Source organism: Odontomachus brunneus, unplaced genomic scaffold (assembly GCF_010583005.1).
Source record: "Odontomachus brunneus isolate Ranch 3 - 2012 unplaced genomic scaffold, Obru_v1 Obru_scaffold_045, whole genome shotgun sequence".
In the NCBI taxonomy this organism is placed as follows: Eukaryota; Metazoa; Arthropoda; class Insecta; order Hymenoptera; family Formicidae; genus Odontomachus; species Odontomachus brunneus.
In genome coordinates this window covers 293,527-316,759 of record NW_022639495.1, presented here as the reverse complement: position 1 = coordinate 316,759, position 23,233 = coordinate 293,527, and the positions used below count along the sequence as shown (strand labels likewise).

Sequence of the window (23,233 nt, the reverse complement as noted above, 5' to 3'; positions counted from 1 at the left end):
ATATATATATATATATATATATATATATATATATATATATATATATATATATATATTAGCTAATATATATATTAGCAAATCTTTTAGCTATCACAACTTTGCTATGAAAGCAAAAAAATTTGCTCCTGCAGTTAATACTTTTAGTTGTCCATATATTAGCAAATTTTTTTTCCATGTAGAATCAAAAGATGTGTGTTTGATGTTGATGAGGTATGTGGAGTAGGTTTCAGAATATTAAAATAGATATTTAATGGAATAATAAAGCTGAAAATAAAATAAAATAAATTTCGACCGAGATACAATCGAACGTATAATTAATTATCAGGCAATGATTCGCGGGAAATATAAGAGCGATATTATTATTAGAAGATGAAATATATTTTGGCATTGTTTTTCGAAAATCAAAGAATACTTTGATTTTTAACGCTTACTTTGAACAGCGTATCTGTGTGACTTTGTCTGTGTATCTGTGTTATTTTATCACTCGCGAACTTGACAACGTTTGATCGAATCGCCGAAAGCACTAAAGCCGTTGGTTCACCTGAAAAAAATAGTACTTTGTTGAAACACTGCTATCTAGATAGTTGAGTTCACGCGCTCGTCGGACGCGACGCGACGCGACGAGGGGTAGTTTGTAAAGTGTCGCTCGTTCGTTTATACTCATACCCAAAGGAACCGATTGCATCGCCGACAGGCAATCGTGGCACGCGGTAAATTAAACTCGAGTTGAAATTTTGATCTTATTTTCAGCCTCCTTATTCCATTCAACACTTATTTCGAAGGCTAAAAGAAATGAAAAGAGAAATTTCGGACATCATCAGAGTCAAAGAAGGAGTAAATTGTATCATTAGAATTAAACCTATCTTGTTAACTTAGTTTCTACTATGTTGCAGAATTCAAAGTTTAATATAGGATCAAAATTTCGACTCGATAAGAAATTATATTTATTAGACTTTTTATATTTGTTATTAAGCGTCAATTAGGTGGATTCATTGCACGATGCTTCTCGTTCTACGCGCAAATATTATCTCGTGACGCTTACGGATTCTGTTTGAAGCTTTCGGATGGAGCACTCAATCTACGCTTGCATAAATTCTTCCCGATGGATTTGCGTTTATTTGCCGTTACGGCAACTCGATTTGATTACGACTATCTACAATCGATTTGAAGACATTTGAGCGTGTCGCGACTCTTGGGAATTATTATTAATGCTCTTCGCGTAACGAATCTATCTGCTGTGAGCTAGATTGCCGTCGCTTTTTCTAATATCCATGTTTTATACTCTCACGATCGTTTAATTACGTTACTCGTACCGTCAGGCGGCAGAATCAATCGACTGCTTTGCGACGAACTAATAACCAAAAAATTTTAACGAGAAAATTCCAACAATGTCGCCTTTCGTCGACCGAAACACTCACATTCTTTTCAGCGCATTCTTCCTTCCATAATCGCCTCAATCGCTCGTTTCAGATAATCTGCAATATTTGAGACTGGGAGATAATAATTTGCATTCGGTACCAAGCGACGCTCTGCGACGCTTGCATCGCTTACGGCACTTGGACTTACGGTCGAACAACATCACTGTACTTCCGGAGGATGCTTTCACGGGCTACGGCGATTCCATCACTTTCCTCAATCTACAGAAAAATTTGTAATACACGTTCCTCCGTATACCGCGGGCGACTTGAGAATCTCGATCGAAGGAAAACGTTGAAATAGATAATCGATCGGTCGTGCGCACCTCTCAAGATTCTCGACAATAACGATCGATGGATTGCACATGTATTAATGTGAATATATAATTACGCTACTTTTTCAGGATCAAAGAGCTCCCGCCCCTGGTATTCGAGAACCTCAATTCGCTAGAAACTTTGAGTTTGCAAAACAACAAACTCACGAACATTCAAGAAGAAGTCACGGAGAACATCGTCGACACTCTACGTCATATCGATATCACGGGTAACGTATCGTTTCTCTTTAGCGTAACGCCGACGCTAGCGTTATTTTAAACGTACGATGATCCCCTTAATTCTTTCTATCCGGATCACACCGTGAACTACTTAGTAGCCAAAGCACGAATAAAATATATCGTACCAGTCGTTGATACATACTTCATTCACCGCATAAAAGTCCCATTACGTAGCGGAACGAATTATCCAGTTAAATTACGTTGCGCATAATCGTCGGTTAATGTGACCGTTCGTTAATTGGCCGTGGAGACGTGAATAGTTTAACGAGAGGATTCACGTTGTAAATCCAAGTGTGTTACTTTGACTGAATCTCTTTTCCCATGTTTCTTATCGATTTAAGTCACATCACTTGATACGTTTAAACACATTAAATTACAATTCACACGTTTTATATATGTTAAATGACGTGATTTAAGACCGCAAAAAATGTGTAAAAAGAGCTCCAGCCAAATCTAGGTGAAAGTATCGATGTCTGATAACACTGATATTACTAATAACACTGGACATTCTTATTGTTTAAGCCTTTAAATATAATTATTTAAAATTTCAAAAAAATATAGAATATATATATATATATATATATATATATATATATATATATATATACACGTATATTTTACGTTGAAAGTTGAAATATTTGTATTTAAAAACCAAAATAAGAATGTCCAGGTACCAATGTTGTTAATGTCTAGGCACTTTTACCGTACGCACTTATGCGTCCGACAATAACACACTTCAATGTGCAGCGCACGCGAATTTCCGTCTCGGCGCGACATTCATTTATTTTTCTTATCGTCCCGTTTCCCTATGCGCGCAGATAATCCTCTGATTTGCAACTGCCAGCTACGGTGGTACTCCGTTTGGCTCGGGAATCTGCGTGACAAGGACGACGAGATGATGTCGAAGAAGCGGACGGTCTGCATGATGTCCTCGGAACACCGCGAGTACTCCGTGCAGAATATCCCGCTCGAGAGGATGGGTTGCAACGTGGGCAAGAACGCCGGCAGGATCTCGTCGGCGTCAGTCGCGTGTAAAGTGTACGTTGACGCGACTCTACCGCTGATAATCGTCGCCGCCGTTTTAGCGTAATCCCGCGGGAGAAGCGCGACTTCGCGATTGGAGTGCGCCATCGACTTTTCGTTTCGACGCCGACGAGACGTTTAACGATCGCGTTCACCGGTAACGCTGCCGCACAGCGCGCTATTCGTTACTTTAACCTCCTCGTTCGCCACGACGAGAAAAGCATTTCCCTTACTATTTATTTCCCGGGGTAGAATCGTGACGCGACGGCGGAGACGCGTCATGATTCCAGACCGCTCTCGTCGACGTGGAAGCGGCCTTCTGCGAAGATCAACGTGACCTTGTCACGTATGTCATCGCGCGACAACTCGGCATACAAGTGGTGAAACGCGGCCTGTCGTCCAAATGACAGAGGAGAGCTACGACACGAAAAGTCGATGCGTTATCGTGATGTCACGATCGATCGAATGCCTTGAATTGTAGGAGATCTTGTCGAGCGCTAGTTGACGGCATCGTTACTCCCGAAACGGCAATCATTAAATGAATCGCAATTGTTTGGCGCGACGGCTGGAGGAATGGCTGATTGTGATTCCTCCGCCGTTCGAGAAGTTGCTTTCTTACTTTTCGCGTACAACGGACGTACAAGGACCGATATCCGTGGACCGTCGCTTTCTCATGGCAGACGCGCGTCCATGCGATGCGCATGGACAATCAGACGTGATGCTTGGTAACCGCGACAATCGACTTTTTGAGAACTGAGTGCTTTACATTCTTCCGGATTTCCGCGGTATTTACTTTCACTGGCCGGTTCCACCGGAAAGGCCTCTATCGTTCACTCGATTCGATTAATCTTGAGTACACGCGATCATTATCGACTTTATTCGCCGAGACAGAGAGGTAGTGTTACCGAGGAATTTGGACTCTAATTGATCGTGATCCTGAATCTCTCAGACGCTTTGTTTGCGGGTCCATACCCCGAGATGCTCTGCAATGCGAATTAATTTATTTTCGCGGCGAAATGCGCTTAAAAGTTCGGCACGTCCACACAGATCTGTTCGTCGCGTTCGTACGATCGAGCGCGCGGAACGTAGGCAAGCCGCGTTAACAAAAGTTCATCATCGCGGTAAGTTAGCTCGCAACGAAGCACCATCCCGTTCGATTGCCGCGTGTCGTAACGATTATATCATAGACGTGGCATGACCGGCCGCTAGATATAACGCGATGAGTGACGCGTAGGAGAGAGAGATGCACACGCTTGCCGAGACGGCGAATTTATTGCTGATGAAATCACTGTTATTAATGGGACTCTCAGATGCTCTACGATCGAATTACAGACGACGCTAATCGCGAGCACACGGCGAACTGTTTTAACCGCGATCTCGAGCCCACTCGCGACAACTCTTATCGGAGCGACTTCAGTCTAAGCGAAAACCAGCAAGCAATAGAACACATATCCAATCGTTGTTATCTGGCAATCAAGTGCTCGTACAGTTCGATAGTATAGATTCTGAGCGACCACTATGATCGAAGGTCGATCGCGCGATCGACCGGTGGACCGAAGAATGCTCGTGTCGCGAGGAGCGCGCGAGTTTTCTTCATCGGAACGTTACATATCAACATCGTTGCCAATTATTTCGTGGTTATCTGTTAAGCTCGCGAGACGCGAGGCGTAGTGTAATCACTAGGATTCGAGTGGCCGGAAGGCAGTCGCCACTAGGCGGTTCTGGCTCGCTCGTCGTATACATATCAATACGTTCCTGTTGAACACGGGTGCTGCAAATCGTCGTTATGCTCCAGAATGTTCGCGCCTCCCCTCCCGCCCCGCTCCCGTACGTCACGATCTTCCGAGATTTTCAAATCGTTATTTATTTCGTACGTCTATCCTCGCGATTTTGTCAAATCTGTTATGAGTAATAACACTAGTAGTTAACAAAATTTCTTCGCTTCACGAACGTAGATAGTCATTTCCGATGTATTTTTCTCTGCTAAACACGAATTTGTTCTCAAATTTAGCTATTAGATTACAATTTTAAGAAAAATGGCGATGAAAATGCCAGAAACGATAATTGTTAGGATTTTCATGACGTCATAGGATCGGCAGCAAATTTTTTTCCTAAAAATTTCATTAATTAAATTAAATTATTTAGCTTTAAAATGCATTTGGTTTTCCTCTGGTATGATTTTTTGTTTTCCAGATGTAATTAAAACGAAAAATATTAGACACGCGCGTTTGGCATTAATATCATATACTGCACGATTTTTATGCAATGAGTGCAAATAAACATTTCCGAAGTATAGTATTGTAGTATAATATTATTGTAGTATAGTATTTTCGTAATTCTTCAGGGTATTTCGGTTTTAGTAGATGTTATATAATACTACCTTTACTACGGATTACATGTTGACTTATGTTTTAAACGAGAGCCAATTAGAAATTTATATGCTGATATTCGTGTTTAGTACGTTAAAATCATTCAGGATTGATATTTTCACTGAGAAGCATTTACATTGTTGTCCAGCACAATTGGTTGTCGTTTACGATTGAACGGCAAGGCAATATTTCATTAATTGTGCGATTAAACTTTTAGCAGACGGATCATTCTACCGGCTTCCATGAATGATCTAACATGGAAGAGTAATTTTCGCGAAATTTACACGTTTTGAAGAAATCGGCGAAGAGGCTGTATTCGCGTCCGACTCCAAAGATTAAAATGCGAATGACATTGGCGACACTCGTGAGAGAAATCTCTCGTCGTCCGGCTTTTCTGCCGGACTGTCTCTGCGCAGTAGTCGCTAACATCTTGAGATCGCCCCGATACTTAACTCGATTTGCAAAGGCCCGATCGCACGAAATGAGATAACGACTGCTGATGACACGTAATATACTCTCGACAGGAAACCGACACTTGTTAAAGCCGGTAGAGCACAAACGCGCGGCCGTTCGGACGCCTACGAGCTTTACTCGGGCTACTTCGTCGCCGACGTTCACGCGCGTGAACTAAGCTAATTGCATCACCGTCTCGCGAGAGAGGAAGCGTATGCAACGCACGTGTCCGCCGTAATCGCGATGCACCGAACGCAAACGGTCCGTAAGGTGTATCGTTTCTCCCGCAAAATATTTCCCCTTTTGTTCAATACGAGCAATGGAAGAAGATCGCGCTTCACATCCGGAAGATCGCGACGTACGAAAATACACGTTGCGCACGCTTCGCTTCGATGCACTGAACGGCGAGCACGTCCGACGGTGCATCGGGCGAGGAAACGCGCTTCTCAGCGGAGGCTGAGAGCCTACCGCGCGAGAGAGATAGATGAAGCGTTCACGGAACGTAGTGCTGATCACAGTGCTAACGTGGAAAGTAACATGTGTTTTGCTATTCGATACGTATAATAAGGATAAGGTAGAATTAAGCCTAAGGCATTATCGTAAGACGTACGTGCCGCGTGGTGGCATATCAACCGGCACGGCCTGACTCTTTGGAGGAGAATTTCGGAGCTATCGCCAATGATTCTTTCGTCATCGTGCTTGGTTTTGTCTTAATTTAGCAACCTGGCGTTCTACCTCGTCGGCGAGTCGGTGAGGAGAATTTGTACGAGTGAGAATAAGTTTCGCGACGTTAAACTAGACTAAGGGATGCCTGAGAGAAGAATTTATGTCTGGAGTAAAAGGACCTGTTTTCGCGATAATATTTTGTACACCGTAAATTACGTGTCCTCATTATTGGAGATAAATCAATGAAATATCGTAGGATCGATAAAACGCGTTGTTTAATTCACGAGCAAAGATATTCTCCTTCAAATGTGCGGGCAAACGATGCGCAACGGTATCGCATAAACACATACACATATCATTTATACGCCCAAGTTTACTTGTAAGATAAACCGATTAATTAAGTCGATTTAAAGCTTGGCGAAGCTATAACGACTAAAGATCGTATACATATCGTGAACGTATGAGATTTAAGAGAATTTATTTGTTAACATATACATATATATATATATATATATATATATACATATATGTACGTTGCATATAATATATATATTATTATGCATTATTACGATCATAAAAGATATATATTATATACCTATATCTTATATACATATATATATACATATACGCACTGGATGTTTTTTCTAAGAAGTTACGTCGATAACGATACGAAGCTGCCGGGCGCATATCGCAGTTTCAAAAGTTGCTTTCTATTTCAATCCAGGATGTCCGGCTTTCACGTTTTTTAATCGTACTTTTGATACGTATAATTTTACCGTTAATTATAGAGCAGTATATCTTCAGTAACCGGTAAGTTGAGAGAAAAAATTAAAGATACGCCGAATGCGATTCTCTGCAGGCCCTACATTTAGCTTAGGATTCGTACGAGGCATATCTGTGTACATATATGTAATAATTGAATCTTCTCTTCTCATAACTGCGTGCAAATAATTTATGAGCGTGTGATCATTTGAGGTACAACCTGATTTCCCCGGTAAATAAAGGAATAGCAGTGTGTGAACGGCAGTAAGTTACAAAAAAAAATAAGTAAAAGAAATTAATAGACTTGAAAGTAAAACTAGCGTGATAGCATAATCGCACCTGAGTCAGAAGTTCAGCATACGTCTTCGCTGCCGTAACGATCGAGATGAAGAACACACTCGAAATATGCAAATAGTCTCACGAGGGAAACTCCCTCTCGCGAGACTACCTCTTTCCTGAGTTCTGCGTTATTCCAGCGAATTATTCCACGACGACGTTCCCGACGACGTTCGCGTCGATTATCCAACAGCTGATGCGTACGAAAGCTTAATGTGCCGACGAACTTCCGGCTCGGGCGTTGGAATATATCTTTAGGCGGTTTTTAGAACAACAAGAGCAGAAACGGGAACGCACGGTTCGCGTGACTCTAATTCTTTCGTTGCGGAACATCGCAGCAGCGCACGCTGATCAGATGCTTCGCGCCTTTTGATCATCCGAAACATCCGATTTTACAACGGATCGTCCGTACTGGGACACGTGACAAAATTTGCTCGAGGATAAGATTCGCGGCGTGTAATCACGTTCGTAGGAATTAACACAATCTCCTTGAGTGCGGAGCATACGCGGCGAACGACGGTACGCTCTGTCGAGCGTTGATTAACTTAACACAGCCGCGTTGCAGCGAAAGGGTTACGGATCGGCGGACGTCGAGCCTGCAGAACCATATCGAGACATATCGCTGAAAAGCCGGCGCTAAGCTCGTCGGGTGCGCCGTTTATTATTACTAATTATTATAAGCGGATATTTTTGTACAGCGTCTTACAATGTGGTCGAATCGTTGCCGGCGCACCCGACGGGCGTACCCGGTGCCGTAATTACTTCGTATGATAGCGCGCGATACCCTGAACGCGAACGCACCCTCGACACATTCGTGTGGAACGCGTGAATGAAATTGACGATCCCAAATGGCAGCCGCGCGTGAGGGACGACAAACGGAGCTTAACTCCCGATCGAAGGATGTAACTTCATAATCTCGGTGCTCGCTCACATGTCGCTTCTTCGCACGACTCGAGGAACCTCGTACTCTGTGTTAACACGCACCGACGTACATGCGTACGACAATGTAAGCACGCGCCTACACACACGTACACATAGATACACACACACAAGTTGAACATGAAACGTTAATCTAGTATCAAGCATCCCACTCCCCTTTCTTCACTGTCTTCTCTTTAATTAACGAGAGATCGTGACTCTTACGTATTATATGAAAGAACTAAAGTTCATATAAAATTAGACGTAAAGAAAGAAAATTAGTTATTGATTCAATGTGTACACACACAAATACAAACACACATATGTGCGTCTGTAACTTTCGGCATAAATGCTCTTAGACATGAGACGCGTTATACACAAACAAATACACGCATACGAGACTAAATCACGCCTAATGTTACATCGATGTTATAAATATATATATGTATGGTTATTATGTGACACACACCTACACAAACTTCGTCTGTATATGTCTTTACATAATGTTACGTGTATATGGTCATATTATGGTAATTATTACGTGATATGTATGTATTATGAAACATTTTTCTCGTATCGGCCCGCAACTCGGCTGTCTACTCAGATTCTGATGTCTATATGTCATTGTTTATTATGTCGTTAATAATTAACGTGTATATGTGAAACTTTCAAATGAATAAAATTGACATAAGCAAAAGCAGCGTTCGTGATGTGTGTTAATTGTGCCTCTTTTATTTGACATTATTAATATATCTCTTGCTGCGCGTGATGTTTTCAATAAGTCTCTTTGTAATTCTGATAAAATAAGATATTCAATATGATGGTCTATTGGCACGTTGCTATCGAATTAGGAGATACGCGTGGGCGGGGAAATACATCGAAATTTCTCTATGGCAATCAATATACGAGATATGTACATCGATAAGAGAGCACGATAACGTTAATCAATGTCGACTGCAGGTAGACCGCGATTCTAGATTCGACGAAATGTTCCACGCTCTGTCAATCGTACTGTATCGTATAGTAAGTCTGGCACGCGACCAACAATATCAGAGATGGTTTGGATGTTGGTAAAGAGATCTACGCGCTGTTGGAGGTATTTGCGGTTTCAGATACATTTTGCCGTTCCATATTTAAGTACCTTGGTCAAAGGAGTGTGTGAGTTAAACTAATAAAAAAATTATCGAATTAAAAAACACGACGAATCATTTATTATATTCATACGTATGAATAAAGTATTTAATAAAATTCAGTGTCTTTTCTAGTTTATAAATGTTGGGGTTGTCGGAATTTGTTTTAACGATAAATGTACTCCATATTTTCTAAGGATATACGTAACATACATGCTTGATATGTCCACCGTTTAATTAACGTGAATTACTACATGCATAAGATTATATAAAAACAAACATTAGTTTTCCCTGAGTAGTTTCCCTTACAACGTGTTTCCCAGATTTTTTTAATTCTTTCCCTTCTCAAATAAATATCGGAAAATGTTCGAAATCCACGATATATAAAAGTTGACAATTATTGATACACAATAATTATATATAACTGAATGCAGTTTCTGTGTATGTCGGATGTTTGTAGCGGTCTTATTGTTACTCGCCGCAAGCAGCTATTTTACTACTAAAAGCGACGAAGAAGGATCAAAAATTTGCGACATCGGACGCATTTCGAACGACATTCGGCAAGAGATATTCACAAATCAACTGCATAATCAATCACACAATAGATCATATAATAACAGTGAGAAGTATTGTGACATTGAAGCAGCATGCGGGAGCATCAAATGTTCTTGCATACCAGAGGAGTTCGATCCAGGAGAAGTAATCAGGACATTCATCGAAGATATTTTCAAGGTATATCATTATAATTATAACATTATAGTATGAAAAAAAGATATTGACAGTATAATATAATTTAACCCTTTCACTACTGCAAGGATATGTACGGAGAAAAATATAAAATTTACTGCCAATTTTATATTAATTAAACCTATAATTGTTACTAATGTTGTTGCCTAAGCAATATTAATAATTTATAAAAATATAAAAAAATAAATTATTATTAAAAATTGAAATACCACAAACATTTGAGATACATATTCAGAGGTGAAAGGGTTATTAATTGGGAATATATCAAATAAAATCTTTAATTTTGCTATTAATTATTTGATAGGTTAAGTGCGACAAGAAAATCACCATAAACTTGACACTCGAGAAATCGAGATTTTTTGATAACAAACTTCAAGAGAAGTGGTTGAAAACGGACATAGAGATTGCGAGATTGACTCTTATTAATTGCTTCCTGACAACGTTGAGCGACGGAGCATTTTCTTCGCCTATATTTAGCAAGATGACAAAACTTATATTAAAAGATAATAACATATCTACTTTAAACAAAGCCACATTTCATCATCTTCCGAAACTAGAATATCTCTCCATCGTGAATAACGAGATAAAAGAGGCCGAGAAAAATTTACTTCAGGACGTCGCGACAAATCTGGCAAATCTTCAACTCGAGAACGCTATTAGTGATACGGAAGTTCTTCGCAATATCACGGGAGCAGGCGATTTATGGAATGTGAAAGAGTTAGCATTACGACACAATCGTATCACGATCATCAACTCGGAACTTTTCACTGGCGTTCCCGAGATAGAGAGTCTTTATTTACAATATTCGAGCATAAAAACTATTTGCGTGGATGCATTCGAACCTATCTCCGAATCTATAAAACAGATATTTTTAAACAACAATAACATCGAGACTTTACCCGAAGGTTTGTTTGACTCGATAATTCTGCGGAATTCTACTTTTCTTCTATTAATGGACAACAATCCGTGGCACTGCAATTACAGTCTTATGTGGGTGCAAGAAATGATGGCACTTTACCCGAGGATAGTACAAAACATTCCGGTCTGCAGTTTACCCGGAGAAAACACCGGCAAATTCTTCACGAACGCGATTTTTTATAATCAATACGACAATACATCAACGACAGATAAGACGAGTGAAAAGCAACCTGACGATCAACCGTGCGTAAAAATGTCAAATGTCACAATTATCAGTATATTTGTAAGCACGTCGATATTAATATGTTTTATAAGCGCAGTATTAATGTTCGTCATAGTACGACGACATCCCACGATGCTGCGAGGAAGCAAACGAATCGTGATAGTAAAACGCGGGAACCTGGACGTCATGGTATTGCCGAAGGGACTTTCAAGCGACATTATCGAATCCGCAAACAAGAACACGATACCCACGATCTCGCAGAACTTGCAGGAAGATGGGTATATCGTACTTCTGCCACCGGCGCAAAACTTGACCGACAAGAGCTCCACGAGTTCAGCGTCGAGTATACACACGAGTGAAGACACGAGTTACATCTCCAGCATCGAGCCGACCTTGTCGCAGTTAAACTCATGGCGACTCAAAAGATCCGAGTGTACAAGCCGAGAAACCGAACCGCCGCCGTTACCGCCGCATCCGCATACTAATGTCGCGCAACCGTTATCGATAATGACGGACACGGACAAGGATAAATCCGATTCGTGCACGGTGTAACGATGTAGAATTCTTTTTTTATTTAATATGGATTTCCTCCCAAATTTTGCACCGAAAAATTTAATTTGGTATAGTTACAAGAAACTATATAAAAAAGCAAATAAAATTGTAAAAAAATAAAAATTATTATAAATTATGGAAAGATATTTTACTGATCATACAGATTTACACGTTACTAAATTCTCCTTTGCTAAAAATAATTAGGTAATATTGTTCAAAATAATTAGCGACTTACACGAAATGAATATTTCTTAAATCAATTTGCTCAAATCAAACATAAAATTAAAAAACTGTGAAAATATAATTATATTTCCTAAGAATTGTAGATAGTTACTGAGAGAAGTATTTTAGATATTTTGGATATTTAAATTATGGCGTTTGAAAAAGCATTCCTCTAATTGCTTTGAGTTGTGTATATTTCCACTTTAAACGTATTTTGTGTGACGTTAGATAATGGATGTGTCAGAAATCTAGTTTCGCTTTGGACTTGGTTAAATCTGGCTAACAGCCCAAAGTCACATGGGTCAATGTCAGGTTCCGGGAACAAGCACAGTGGATTACGATAATAGTATTGTGTGTTCTTAAGACGAGAGAAAATGGAAAAATTAGAGATATAAATCGATAATAAAGATACATTCAAGACGTCAAATCTCGACGTTTTAAAAATTGCCCGATTTACACAATTCTAAAGCATGATTAGTCTTTTTATATAGTTGTCGGGGGTTAAAACACACACACACACACACAGTAATCCGGAAACAAATTTGCTTAGAAAATTTAATTAAAATATTTTCAAAATAAAATCGCTAAAATAATATGATAATAGCATGTTTGCTTCTATATATCGTCTGATTACATTTGACATTTCAGACAGAGTAAATTGTGTAAATTGACTGGACGGAATAAATCAAGAGAATTGCAGGAAGATATTTTGGAGAAACACGAGGACCTAAAGAGATGTACAATAAAATCGATACAATCAATAGGAAATCGCGATTTTAACCATCCTAAACTTAGTAATCTGTAATGAGTCGGTTATTATTGTAATGAAGCGATCCCCTCTACCCAAGACTAATTTTAGCTGTTAGGTCAGTAGTTCGATTTAACGTCGAAGCTTTATCTGATTGGCCAGTGGGGATTAACATATATATATCGAGGTTAAAGATAGTTGCCAGACGATTTTTTCGCGCAGTGGTCGCTCGGCAATCCACTGCAATCCTCTAAAAGGATGCAATGCCAATACTAAACCGCTATATGTATTATACGCAGCTACGTATAACCGCTTTCATGTTCGTGAATAATGCGCAGAGTGAAACTGATTCGCGATATATATGCAATCATACACATCATAGAAGTATTATAAAGTACATTATGGATTTCGTACGATTATATTACTTCCAAAAGTAGAACAACAGATGTATATATGTATCAGCTGCTGGAAATATAAATCCGTTATTATTTAAAAACCGCTACAATTAAAGTCGAAGTAAAATTATACAGAAATCGATAACTGAGTGATGTACTCAATATTATAATGTTCCTCAGTAAAGGACGCGCGGTTGCGACCCTTTCATATGAATGACTTATTTACGAATCTCATGACGATTAGCAATGTTGCAGAATATCGAGTTTTCGAAGCATTCATACTTTTAATTGAAAAGTCGCGTGTTCAACTGAGTCAGCGTGTTAATTAATTCGTAAATAGACAGCCGTGAAAGAGCGTCCTAAATAAAAATCTTTTTATAGCGACTTTAATCCAATACATGATTGGAGGTGATCTATTGACAACGAACCTATGTGTGCAACTGTAGTATTGCGTTACTAATTAGTTCACTAAAGGCTCAGTATGACTTTTTCACCGGTGCAGTGAGTTAGTCGCACAAAAGGGATCGGTTAATCCATCGGACTCGATTTTTTTAAGAAAGCGGGAATTCTTTAACAATATGGTAATTATCGTGCAAATTTACAGACTGCGCGAATCCAATGCGGAATAATAATCGCGAAAAGTTCCTCGCGGTGTTTTGTGTGTTTTTCAAGAAAAAAAAATGTATCTATATTACTGCTGATAAAAATACAAATTAAATCGAAAACGATAAATACTATTGTTTTATTCAAAAGAAACGTTGCGATACCGAAATTTAGAAAAATAAGAAGTTAATGAGTAACGGTGTTGGTTTGATTGTAGGAGGAAATTCAGCTTAGCACAGATCAGATATCTCGTAAGTACGTTTCTCTGTATTAAATCAATATCAGCTTTGTAGCACCACGATAATACGTGACATCCTTTAATCAATTATTAGCCTATCGATTCGTATTTAGAAATACCGTACACAGGAGAGTCTAAGAACTAATTTTCGTAAATAGATTTGCAAATGGCATTCGATACGTTCGATCACGACAAGAAGGGATGTATCAGCACGGATATGGTCGGTACGATTTTGAGTATGCTTGGTCATGAAGTTTCACCGGACGAACTTGCAGATATTATTTCAGAAATTGACACATGGGGTAAATATAAAATTATACACGGAAAAACGTATACACGAACTAAGAAAGAAACTACGATTATGTATTCGTCAACCACATGCAAGTTTTTAAAATTCAGCTAGCTATTGCATTGAAAGCAGCATCTTACGATGTATTTGTTACACAAAACAGAGTGAGGTTCTTGAGTTCATGTTTCACTCAAAGCATGATCCAGAAATATACCGTAGTTCTTTATTGCAGGAAGATTTTATGAATAAATAAGAAATCTGACGGGCAATCTCGGAAGAGTCTTATTGAAAATTTATATTGGATTTTAGGAACTGGCGAACTAAAGTTCGAAGAGTTTTGTAAGTTAGCGTCGCGCTTTCTCGAAGAGGATACCGATTCCGAAGCGGTACAGCAAGAGCTACGAGAGGCATTCCGATTGTACGATAAGGAAGGCAATGGCTATATTACTACCGACGTGTTCCGAGACATCCTTCACGAACTGGATGATGCGCTATCTCCAGAGGAGCTTGATATGATCATAGAGGAGGTGGACACTGATGGATCTGGCACGCTCGATTTCGAAGGTGAGAGATCGCGTGTAACGCACAGGTGTTAATCCACTTCGTCTTCGCGTATGCGTACCTGACGAATCCGGCGTTTACGTTTCAGAATTCATGGAGGTCATGACAGGATAAATTACGACTTTGGCACGACGCGGATCCCTCGTCTATCGCCCACGTGTCGAACACAACGAATGTGTATATGCAAACAAGCCGAAATCTCCTACTCGAGGTTGTACGTGACGTTGGCAGAGTGTACAGTTTACCCGATAATCAAGAAATAACCATAGAATATAAATTTTGAAATATACGGATGTTATAAAGCGAAAGGATGGGGATTGAGAGAATAGAGAGACTCGAAGATTTTTTAACGAAACAATACGCAGGAATATCTATGTTCGTACGTATTTATGTTGAATATAAGTCAGGAAAGAAACTTTGACATAACATTTGTAGTATAAAAGCGACAATAATTGGTATCGTGGAATTTATATATCCATTAGCTTGCACACTCTGTCCTTTGTGCCAGGATTTTGGCACATGCGTTGCCAAATGTAAATTGTAATTTTATCAAACGTTGAAATATTTTGTAATGCACTTTGCCCACGTCACGTATAATTGTATATCCGACACAAGAAGTAATAAAGCAAAATATATACAGAAATAAAATTTAACGAATCGACTATATCACACAGAATATGTATAAAATAAAAAAAACTCAAAAAATCATAGAGAAGTATATTTCATAGAGAAGTATACAAATGAAAAATAATATTTAATAAAAAGACTTTATTCAGACCTCCTTGTTATTTTCTGTTTAACACGTATCATTTTTTTCGTGTTTTTTTTTCGTGAAAACACATAAAACTTGAAATAAAAAATTAATTAAAGTCGATTAGAAATATTTATAAATTAATAAAAGATTACTATACTTTATTATTCACAAGACCTTTCTAGTATGTAGCAGATTGTTTCTAAAAATTACGAATATCTTAACGTGGAAACAATTATTCTTTTTTCATATTTTGTTTCAATGTGTGTGTGTGTGTGTGTGTGTGTGTGTGTGTGTGTGTGTGTTCATGAGAAAACGCGGTGCTCTTACGACTCTCCGTAATCTTTCACTGTATCTTAGAGAGCCTGCAATTAATTGTAGCTGTCATCAGTGCACATCTGAAAATATAACCTGCGCGTGTTGGCAGTGGCGGTGCACGTGCTTCGCACGCACCAGTCGCGACGTTACACATCCGATGTTGTAATAGCAATCATAATCTATTGTGAACTTGGTTGGGACGGAGTAGCGCGTGCTTCGGGAGAGCTCGACAATGAGCACGACAGCAAACGGTAGTATTCCGGAATGGACGATAAAATCGCCTAAATATAATAGTAGCCGGGCTTTATGAGCTTATAATTAGGAGTCTAAGAATAAAGACGCGCACGGGTTGCTGCATAGAACCGTCTTGGGTCTGTCTTACCCGTCTATACTGTCTCCGGCCATGAGCCAACTCTGTCTGTCTATTGTTGCATTCACGTAACCAGTCACACATCGTGCCGCTCATAAATTTCGGCGTTCCGAGACATTACAATGTTTCATAATGGGTCGCTTGTGAGGTCTCGATTATTGCGGCGACGTGGGCAATCAATAATAATAGTATAAAGCGTTGCATCAACGGCCTTCCGCCAAAAAAGACTCGAGACTATTTTACCGTAATTAAAGTACTTTAAGATTAAACATCAAATAAACTTTAATGGAATCGATGCAGCTGCATCCGAATGTCAAACGACTCGTATCGCAGTTAATCATCGCGATCATGATTGATCGTGCGCAACACGCTCCCATTAATTCCGCGAATGCAGGAACGTCAAGATTTTTGGAACACTCGTCGACTAATCGAACGTATGACTATTAAAGGCATGAGTGATTCTCGAAGTTAGGTATGTTGCCGCGAGACTGCACAATTGAAGCGCGTTTATGGAGCCGTAGTGGGGCGAGCGTCCTCGATGAATTTGAAAACCACTAGACTTGGGATGTAGGTACTACTACCTGTTCAATCACGTGCCAGGGGAATCATCGTTATGACCACTTAAAACAGAAGTCCACGGCTAGAATCTGGTGCATACTCCGATAAACCGTCGACGCCAACGTACCGTGGGAAGCGCGTATAGCTAACATCGCCATGGTAAGTCTCTGAACTTTTACGAACACGAGAATAATTCTCTAAACAGCGAAACAGCGTTCTCGCAACACAAATTACAGTAAACAAACGCACAATTAAAGTTCGTGTAACGAATAAACTTGATTGAAATGAAAATTTTTAATTTTTCATGTGTAAAGAGGTCAATTTTAATTCTTTTTGTTATTTGAAAATGTCATATTTATGACGAAAGTGAGACAATATTGATATCTTGGATAATCGCTGACAGTATTTTTTTGACAATTGCAGGATGACCTAACCAAGGACCAAATAGCTCGTGAGTATACCTTTGTAAAATTTATCAGGGTGTGTGTTTGTGTGTGCAAGAATGTCTGAAATATTAAATTATTATTTCCCCAAATAGTTCTGAAGAAAGCCTTCGACGCTTTCGATCATGAGAAGAAGGGCTGCATCGGTACCGACATGGTGGGCACGATATTGAGCATGTTGGGCTACAACCTGGACGAAAAGACGCTAGGGGACATCATTAGGGAAGTAGACGAAGACGGTGAGTGGAAAGCTACAACGTTCTTTCGCCACTTTAAGCGAGAGGACTTAACGAATGTTCGTTCAACTATGCTATTATCTGCTGTTGCATGCTTGACTTTTTTATGCGCATATCTCTACTGTTAATAGGTTCCGGAGAACTCGAGTTCGAAGAGTTTTGCACGTTGTCTGCTAGATTCTTAGTAGAAGAAGACACGGAAGCACTGCAGAAAGAATTACGAGATGCATTCCGATTGTATGACAAAGAGGGTAACGGCTATATAACCACTGAAGTATTTCGCGGCATTCTTCACGAACTAGATGACAAACTGTCGCCGGAGGAACTCGACTTAATGATTGAGGAAATCGACGCTGACGGTTCAGGGACCCTCGACTTTGACGGTATTTCTTTTCACGGAGCTTCTTATATTTTTAGCATCGCGCGATACGCTGACTACTCATTAATCCCGCATAAGGAAACCTAATCTGCATGTTGTTGTAACTAATCAATACTAATGAGCTAATATTTAAACTAACTCTTGAGAATTTAATTTCCAAACCCGGTGTTTAAAAAAAACTGTATAATTAGTCATACATTATTATATATTATTATACATAAAATCATTACATTAATTATACATAAAATGTATATTTTATATTATTGTAACATGGGAGATGTGCACTGAAAATATTTTGTACCTACAGCTATCAACTACTGTTGGTATTTTAAATTACGCAAAAATTTACACATCTGACACTACACAACAGTGCATACTCGAGAAACATTCCAAAGTTGTCAGTCATTAATTACAAAGAGCACAGCACGTGCTTAAAATAATATACTTAAGAAATCCCGCAGGCTTTACCTAACAAGTGTAATTTGCAAGATAAGACAACACACGACACGTCTCGGAAGTCAAGTAGTTCATTTAAAATCCGCTCGAGTTACAAAGCCCTGAGCCAAGGAAATTCGTTTCGCGTACGTCAACGTCGGCGTGTAGCTAGTGCTAATAGCAAAGTCGATCGAACATTCAATAAGTCTCTCGCCTCAGGTAGTTCGCCAAGTTCGCAGCCCGCGGGAAACACAAGGCGCCGCCTGATTATACTAACGCTCACCGCGTTTTGCGCGCTTTCAGAGTTTATGGAAGTCATGACGGGCGGCGACGACTAAGACGAGCAAGGATAATGAAGATGGGCACTCTCCAAGGCTGGAAGTTTACCGTGCAATTGGCAACAACCGCGAGAGTGCGTTCCTTTTTCATCGTCCCAACGCACGCTTCTGCAAACTAAAACCACGGCCGAGCGGCAAATTGGACGTTTACGATCATCCGCGGTATCGTTGGCGGACGGCCGGTGGCTTTCATCATCTAAGACGAAGATCAGTGAAGGCTTCCAGGCGTTCTCGATCGACGCCAGAAGCAGTGAAAATGGAATCGCCTTCGGAACAACTTGATAAATCGGAACAGCGTTCGGCGCGAATAAAGTGGCAGCGATGCAAATTTCATCGTCGCGGCGAAACGAGTACACGGCCAAAGCTCCGACGCAATTATTCCTAATCGTTGATTACGTTCACGTGGAAAGTTATAATTTTCCCGTCGCACACGAATATCACCGGGATTTCATTCCGTGGGTTTATGCGTGAAAGTATCGGGGCTCGCGGTAATTACATAAATCGCGCGCGATAAATTACTAAGTGTCTCGTGTGTCTGCGTATAGATATCGTCTGATCTTTAACGCGCGAACGTCGCGCGCGCCTGGACGATATTACCCCGTGCGCAAAGTAGCGCAAAGCGTTCAAGTGCGCAAGGCGCTTTCTTCATACGGTTTCTTCGCGTCGATCGTGTCGCTACGACAAATTTTATGTTTCTCCAATAAAAAGAAAATTAAGTCGGCGAATTGCCACGTTCACTCACCGCAAATTGCCGCTCGGCGACTCCAACGTTCTCTGGATATCGCTTTCATTCGTTAAAAATTATGCACTTCGAAATTAACAATCGTAAAATAGTCCTTTGCACTTTGACTTTATACGTTACTTCAAATATACGCAATTTTTATGAGAGAAAAGAATACATGATCCCCCAGTGTAACGAGATTTGCGCAACGCAGTAAGAACAATGATAGAAATAGCAATAGATTCACGCGACTAAAGTAAACTAGAAAAACCGCAGGCGTTCATAATGTTTACCAGCTGTCCAGTGGCATTTCCGTCCTGAGATTGAATCACGTAATAATAAGTACGGCAATAAACGTCGCGGCGCGTGCAATCACGCTGCGCGAGGTCTTACCAAATCGGGTATTCGAACTGTCTTAGTCAGGGAATTATACCGCGATTCTCACGTCGCGCACTAATCTGTTTCGCATGAAAACAACTAGCCCGATAGTCCCGCTCATTATACGTAGAGACTTGTATCTCGCACGGAGAACAATTATTCGTTGGAGTCAATGAAACTTCAAGTGTCGCAATTTTATGTCCCGATGACCCAACGCGCTTCGAGGGGAGACGGCAAGAATACGAACATGGGAATTAGTTAGTTTCAACGCATAATCAACTCGATACTATGAAAATGTGGTTTGCAGAAGAAACGTCTTAAGAAGAAATGTCTTAACTTTATATGCTTACATGATGAGAGAGCGCGATCTCACATGCGATAGGTTAAAATATTAATAAGTTGACGCAAGGACCAACCCATTGATTATCGATTTGATGATGTTTTCGGATGTTTCCGCATCCCAGTATGTATATGAAAAATCGTTAGTTTTATCAGTAATAAACAAATTTTGAAAACAATCTAATAACGTTCATTACCAGTGGTTCGACATACTAGGCATCTTTTATCAAAATATTTTTACAAATATCAACAATATTTTTACAAATAAAACAATACGCACGCGCAAATTTTTATATTTATGTAAAAAATATACGCGAGCCGTGTTCCGTCTTTTAAAACATAACAATCTAAAGAAAAATTTATTTCTCCTACAAACTGTAATTTCATACTTCCGAGCTTATCACCACAGAATGAAAAATATAAAATGTTAAATCGTCCAACGTAGTTGCTTGACGTCTTAATGTGCAGTCTTATAAAATATCGTGTAGCATTTGCAAGTGTACATTTACTTTCGTCAAACGAGAAACTGTGAAACTGAATTCTGGCCTGTGTTCGCGCATTGATTATGCGCGAAATTTTCTATCAGGAATGTAAAGATAAGATAAATGATCGCCTCGTATACCTCGTATACCCTGTAGTAGAAATTAAACTTCCGTTTTACGTTGATTTCTACTTCCGATTATCCCGATTTCTACTTCTGATTATCCGGAATATTTCGATAAACAGCACGTCATTCGAAATAATTTATACGGAAGAAAAGTTCTCCTTTCACTGCCTTGGCTCGATTAACTGATAACTACGAGGGTGGTCTGAAAAGTTTCCGACCTAACAAAGATACAAGTCATTTTTTCTGAAAATTGTTTTTTATTTTTCAACATAGTCTCCTTGTAAATCTACACACTTCTCCCAGCGATGCTCCCATCTCTGTAACCCGTCGAAATAGTACTCGGCGTTTTTCTCTGCAAAATAATTGTTCACGAAGGTGATTGCCTCTTCATTTGACGAAAATCTCTGTCCTCCGAGCGCAATTTTTAGATGAGGGAACAAAAAGAAGTCGCTTGGGGCTAGATCTGGTGAGTAAGGTGGATGGTCAAGCAGTTCAAACCGTAATTCGTGGATTTTCGCCATGGCAACCGCTGAGGTGTGAGACGGTGCGTTGTCTTGGTGAAACAGGATTTTCTTTTTCTGCAAATGTGGCCGTTTTCCCGCAAGTTCTGCCTTCAGCTTGTCAAGTAATGATGCGTAGTATGCTCCTGTAATGGTTTTTCCTTTTTGAAGATAATCGATTAAAATAACTCCATGACTATCCCAAAAAACAGTCGCCATCACTTTCCCAGCCGAAAAAACAGTTTTTGCTTTTTTTGGAGCCGGTTCCCCCTTTGCAGTCCACTGTTTGGACTGTATTTTTGTTTCAGGCGTATAATGGTGTATCCAAGTTTCATCTACAGTAATTAATCGGCGCCAAAACTCGGATTTATTGCGCCTAAACTGCTCCAACAGAGCGTTGGAAATGTTCATTCGAACACGTTTTTGGTCTAACGTGAGCAAACGCGGCACCCAACGCGCGGACAGCTTTCTCATGCCTAAATGTTGATTTAATATGCGACAAACACGTTCTTTTGACATGTTCATAACCTCTGCTATCTCTCTCACTTTAATTCGGCGGTCGTCTAGCACCATTTGGTGAACTTTGGCGATGTTTTCGTCGGTAGTTGCAGTTTTTGGACGTCCTGAACGTTCATCGTCTCCCAAGCTCTTACGGCCACGTTTAAATTCAGCGGCCCAAAATTTCACTGTCGTAAATGATGGTGCAGAGTCCCCATACACAGAATCCAACTCATCTTTGATTTGCGTAGGCGTATTGCCTTTCAAAAACAAATATTTAATGACAGCTCGATACTCGATTTTGTCCATTTTCACAAAAACACTCACATCAACTTACTCAAACGACTGTTACATAACAACTGCGAGTCCAAAATGGCTGAAACTTCGGTGAGTAACTGTCAACAGATGAACAACGAAATTCACTAGCTTTTATTTACAAGTGCTGCTATCTTCACGTTGAGGTCGGAAACTTTTCAGACCACCCTCGTATATAAATTTACTTCGCACTTGAGATCGTATTTTAATCTTAAGGAAATGCCGGAGCGAACGACGAAATTGATAAACGTCGATAACGTAGAGCGATCATCAAAAAGTAAAAAAAGTCATCATCATTTACCGACAATATCGAATTTATGTACACATAGATACTTATAGAATAAAAACGATCATCAAATAGGCGCTAACATAATACCGTTACTATCTTTTCACAGACGTTATGCAAGTGTGTGTGCTACGTTGTCATTTCAATTTTCTTACACATAGACGTTATGTAAATGTGAATGCCACGTTGCCGATATTTGCATTCTTTCCAAAATAGGCTCTTGCTACTTTTCTAATAAATTCTTCAAACCGTTTGTGTACTGGGTGCATTAAAGGAAGAGTTTTTAGAGAAAAACTCTTTTGTTGTAGACGCAAGCGTAATTTGCGAATAATTTTTTGAAAAATACGTTACCTATTATTTGAGTTTTCAATATAATTAGCAACGATAATTTGAGATATCATTTTTATTTCGCACTGACCAATGTTACACTTTATTTTCGTACGTAATTTTATCATATAAATTGGAGCAGTCAGCACGCTGTAATTTTTGAAAAATGAAATCAGTATCACGATAGCAATAGTTCCACATTGTTTTCATCTTTGAGGCAGGAATGCCCTATTTCATTTATGCATGTACTTTTACTATACAAAAATATTCTTAATTTGATCAAGTCAACACAAAGTAAAATTTGTTGGGAAA

The 23,233-nt window shown here is 39.6% G+C and overlaps 4 protein-coding genes across 7 annotated transcripts in view; all 4 read left to right on the top strand.

The window, feature by feature from the left end:
• LOC116844737 (leucine-rich repeat-containing protein 15) overlaps positions 1-9,196 on the top strand; it is a 112,870-nt gene extending 103,674 nt beyond the window's left edge. For all 4 annotated transcript variants that reach the window (XM_032816696.1, XM_032816697.1, XM_032816695.1 and 1 more), the window contains 3 exons: positions 1,471-1,651; positions 1,820-1,959; positions 2,788-9,196. In XM_032816696.1, coding sequence (XP_032672587.1) covers positions 1,471-1,651; positions 1,820-1,959; positions 2,788-3,059 — 593 coding nt within the window. In that variant the 3' untranslated portion in view covers positions 3,060-9,196. The remainder of the gene's footprint in view (positions 1-1,470; positions 1,652-1,819; positions 1,960-2,787) is intronic.
• A 355-nt stretch (positions 9,197-9,551) lies between these two features.
• LOC116844682 (SLIT and NTRK-like protein 4) lies at positions 9,552-12,094 on the top strand. The gene is made up of 4 exons (XM_032816545.1): positions 9,552-9,566; positions 9,635-9,654; positions 10,115-10,358; positions 10,678-12,094. Exons 1-4 carry the CDS (start codon positions 9,552-9,554, stop codon positions 12,064-12,066), a joined length of 1,668 nt encoding a protein of 555 aa, XP_032672436.1. The 3' UTR covers positions 12,067-12,094.
• Positions 12,095-13,853: 1,759 nt separating this feature from the next.
• On the top strand, positions 13,854-15,899 carry LOC116844712 (troponin C, isoallergen Bla g 6.0101-like). Its single transcript, XM_032816617.1, has 5 exons — positions 13,854-14,012; positions 14,252-14,285; positions 14,431-14,574; positions 14,871-15,125; positions 15,211-15,899. The coding sequence occupies exons 1-5, from the start codon at positions 14,010-14,012 to the stop codon at positions 15,234-15,236; spliced, it is 462 nt and encodes a 153-aa protein (XP_032672508.1). The 5' UTR covers positions 13,854-14,009; the 3' UTR covers positions 15,237-15,899.
• Positions 15,900-17,135: 1,236 nt separating this feature from the next.
• LOC116844710 (troponin C, isoallergen Bla g 6.0201-like) lies at positions 17,136-20,567 on the top strand. Its single transcript, XM_032816615.1, has 5 exons — positions 17,136-17,278; positions 17,543-17,570; positions 17,658-17,801; positions 17,930-18,181; positions 18,916-20,567. Exons 1-5 carry the CDS (start codon positions 17,276-17,278, stop codon positions 18,948-18,950), a joined length of 462 nt encoding a protein of 153 aa, XP_032672506.1. The 5' UTR covers positions 17,136-17,275; the 3' UTR covers positions 18,951-20,567.
• Positions 20,568-23,233: the final 2,666 nt, after the last annotated feature.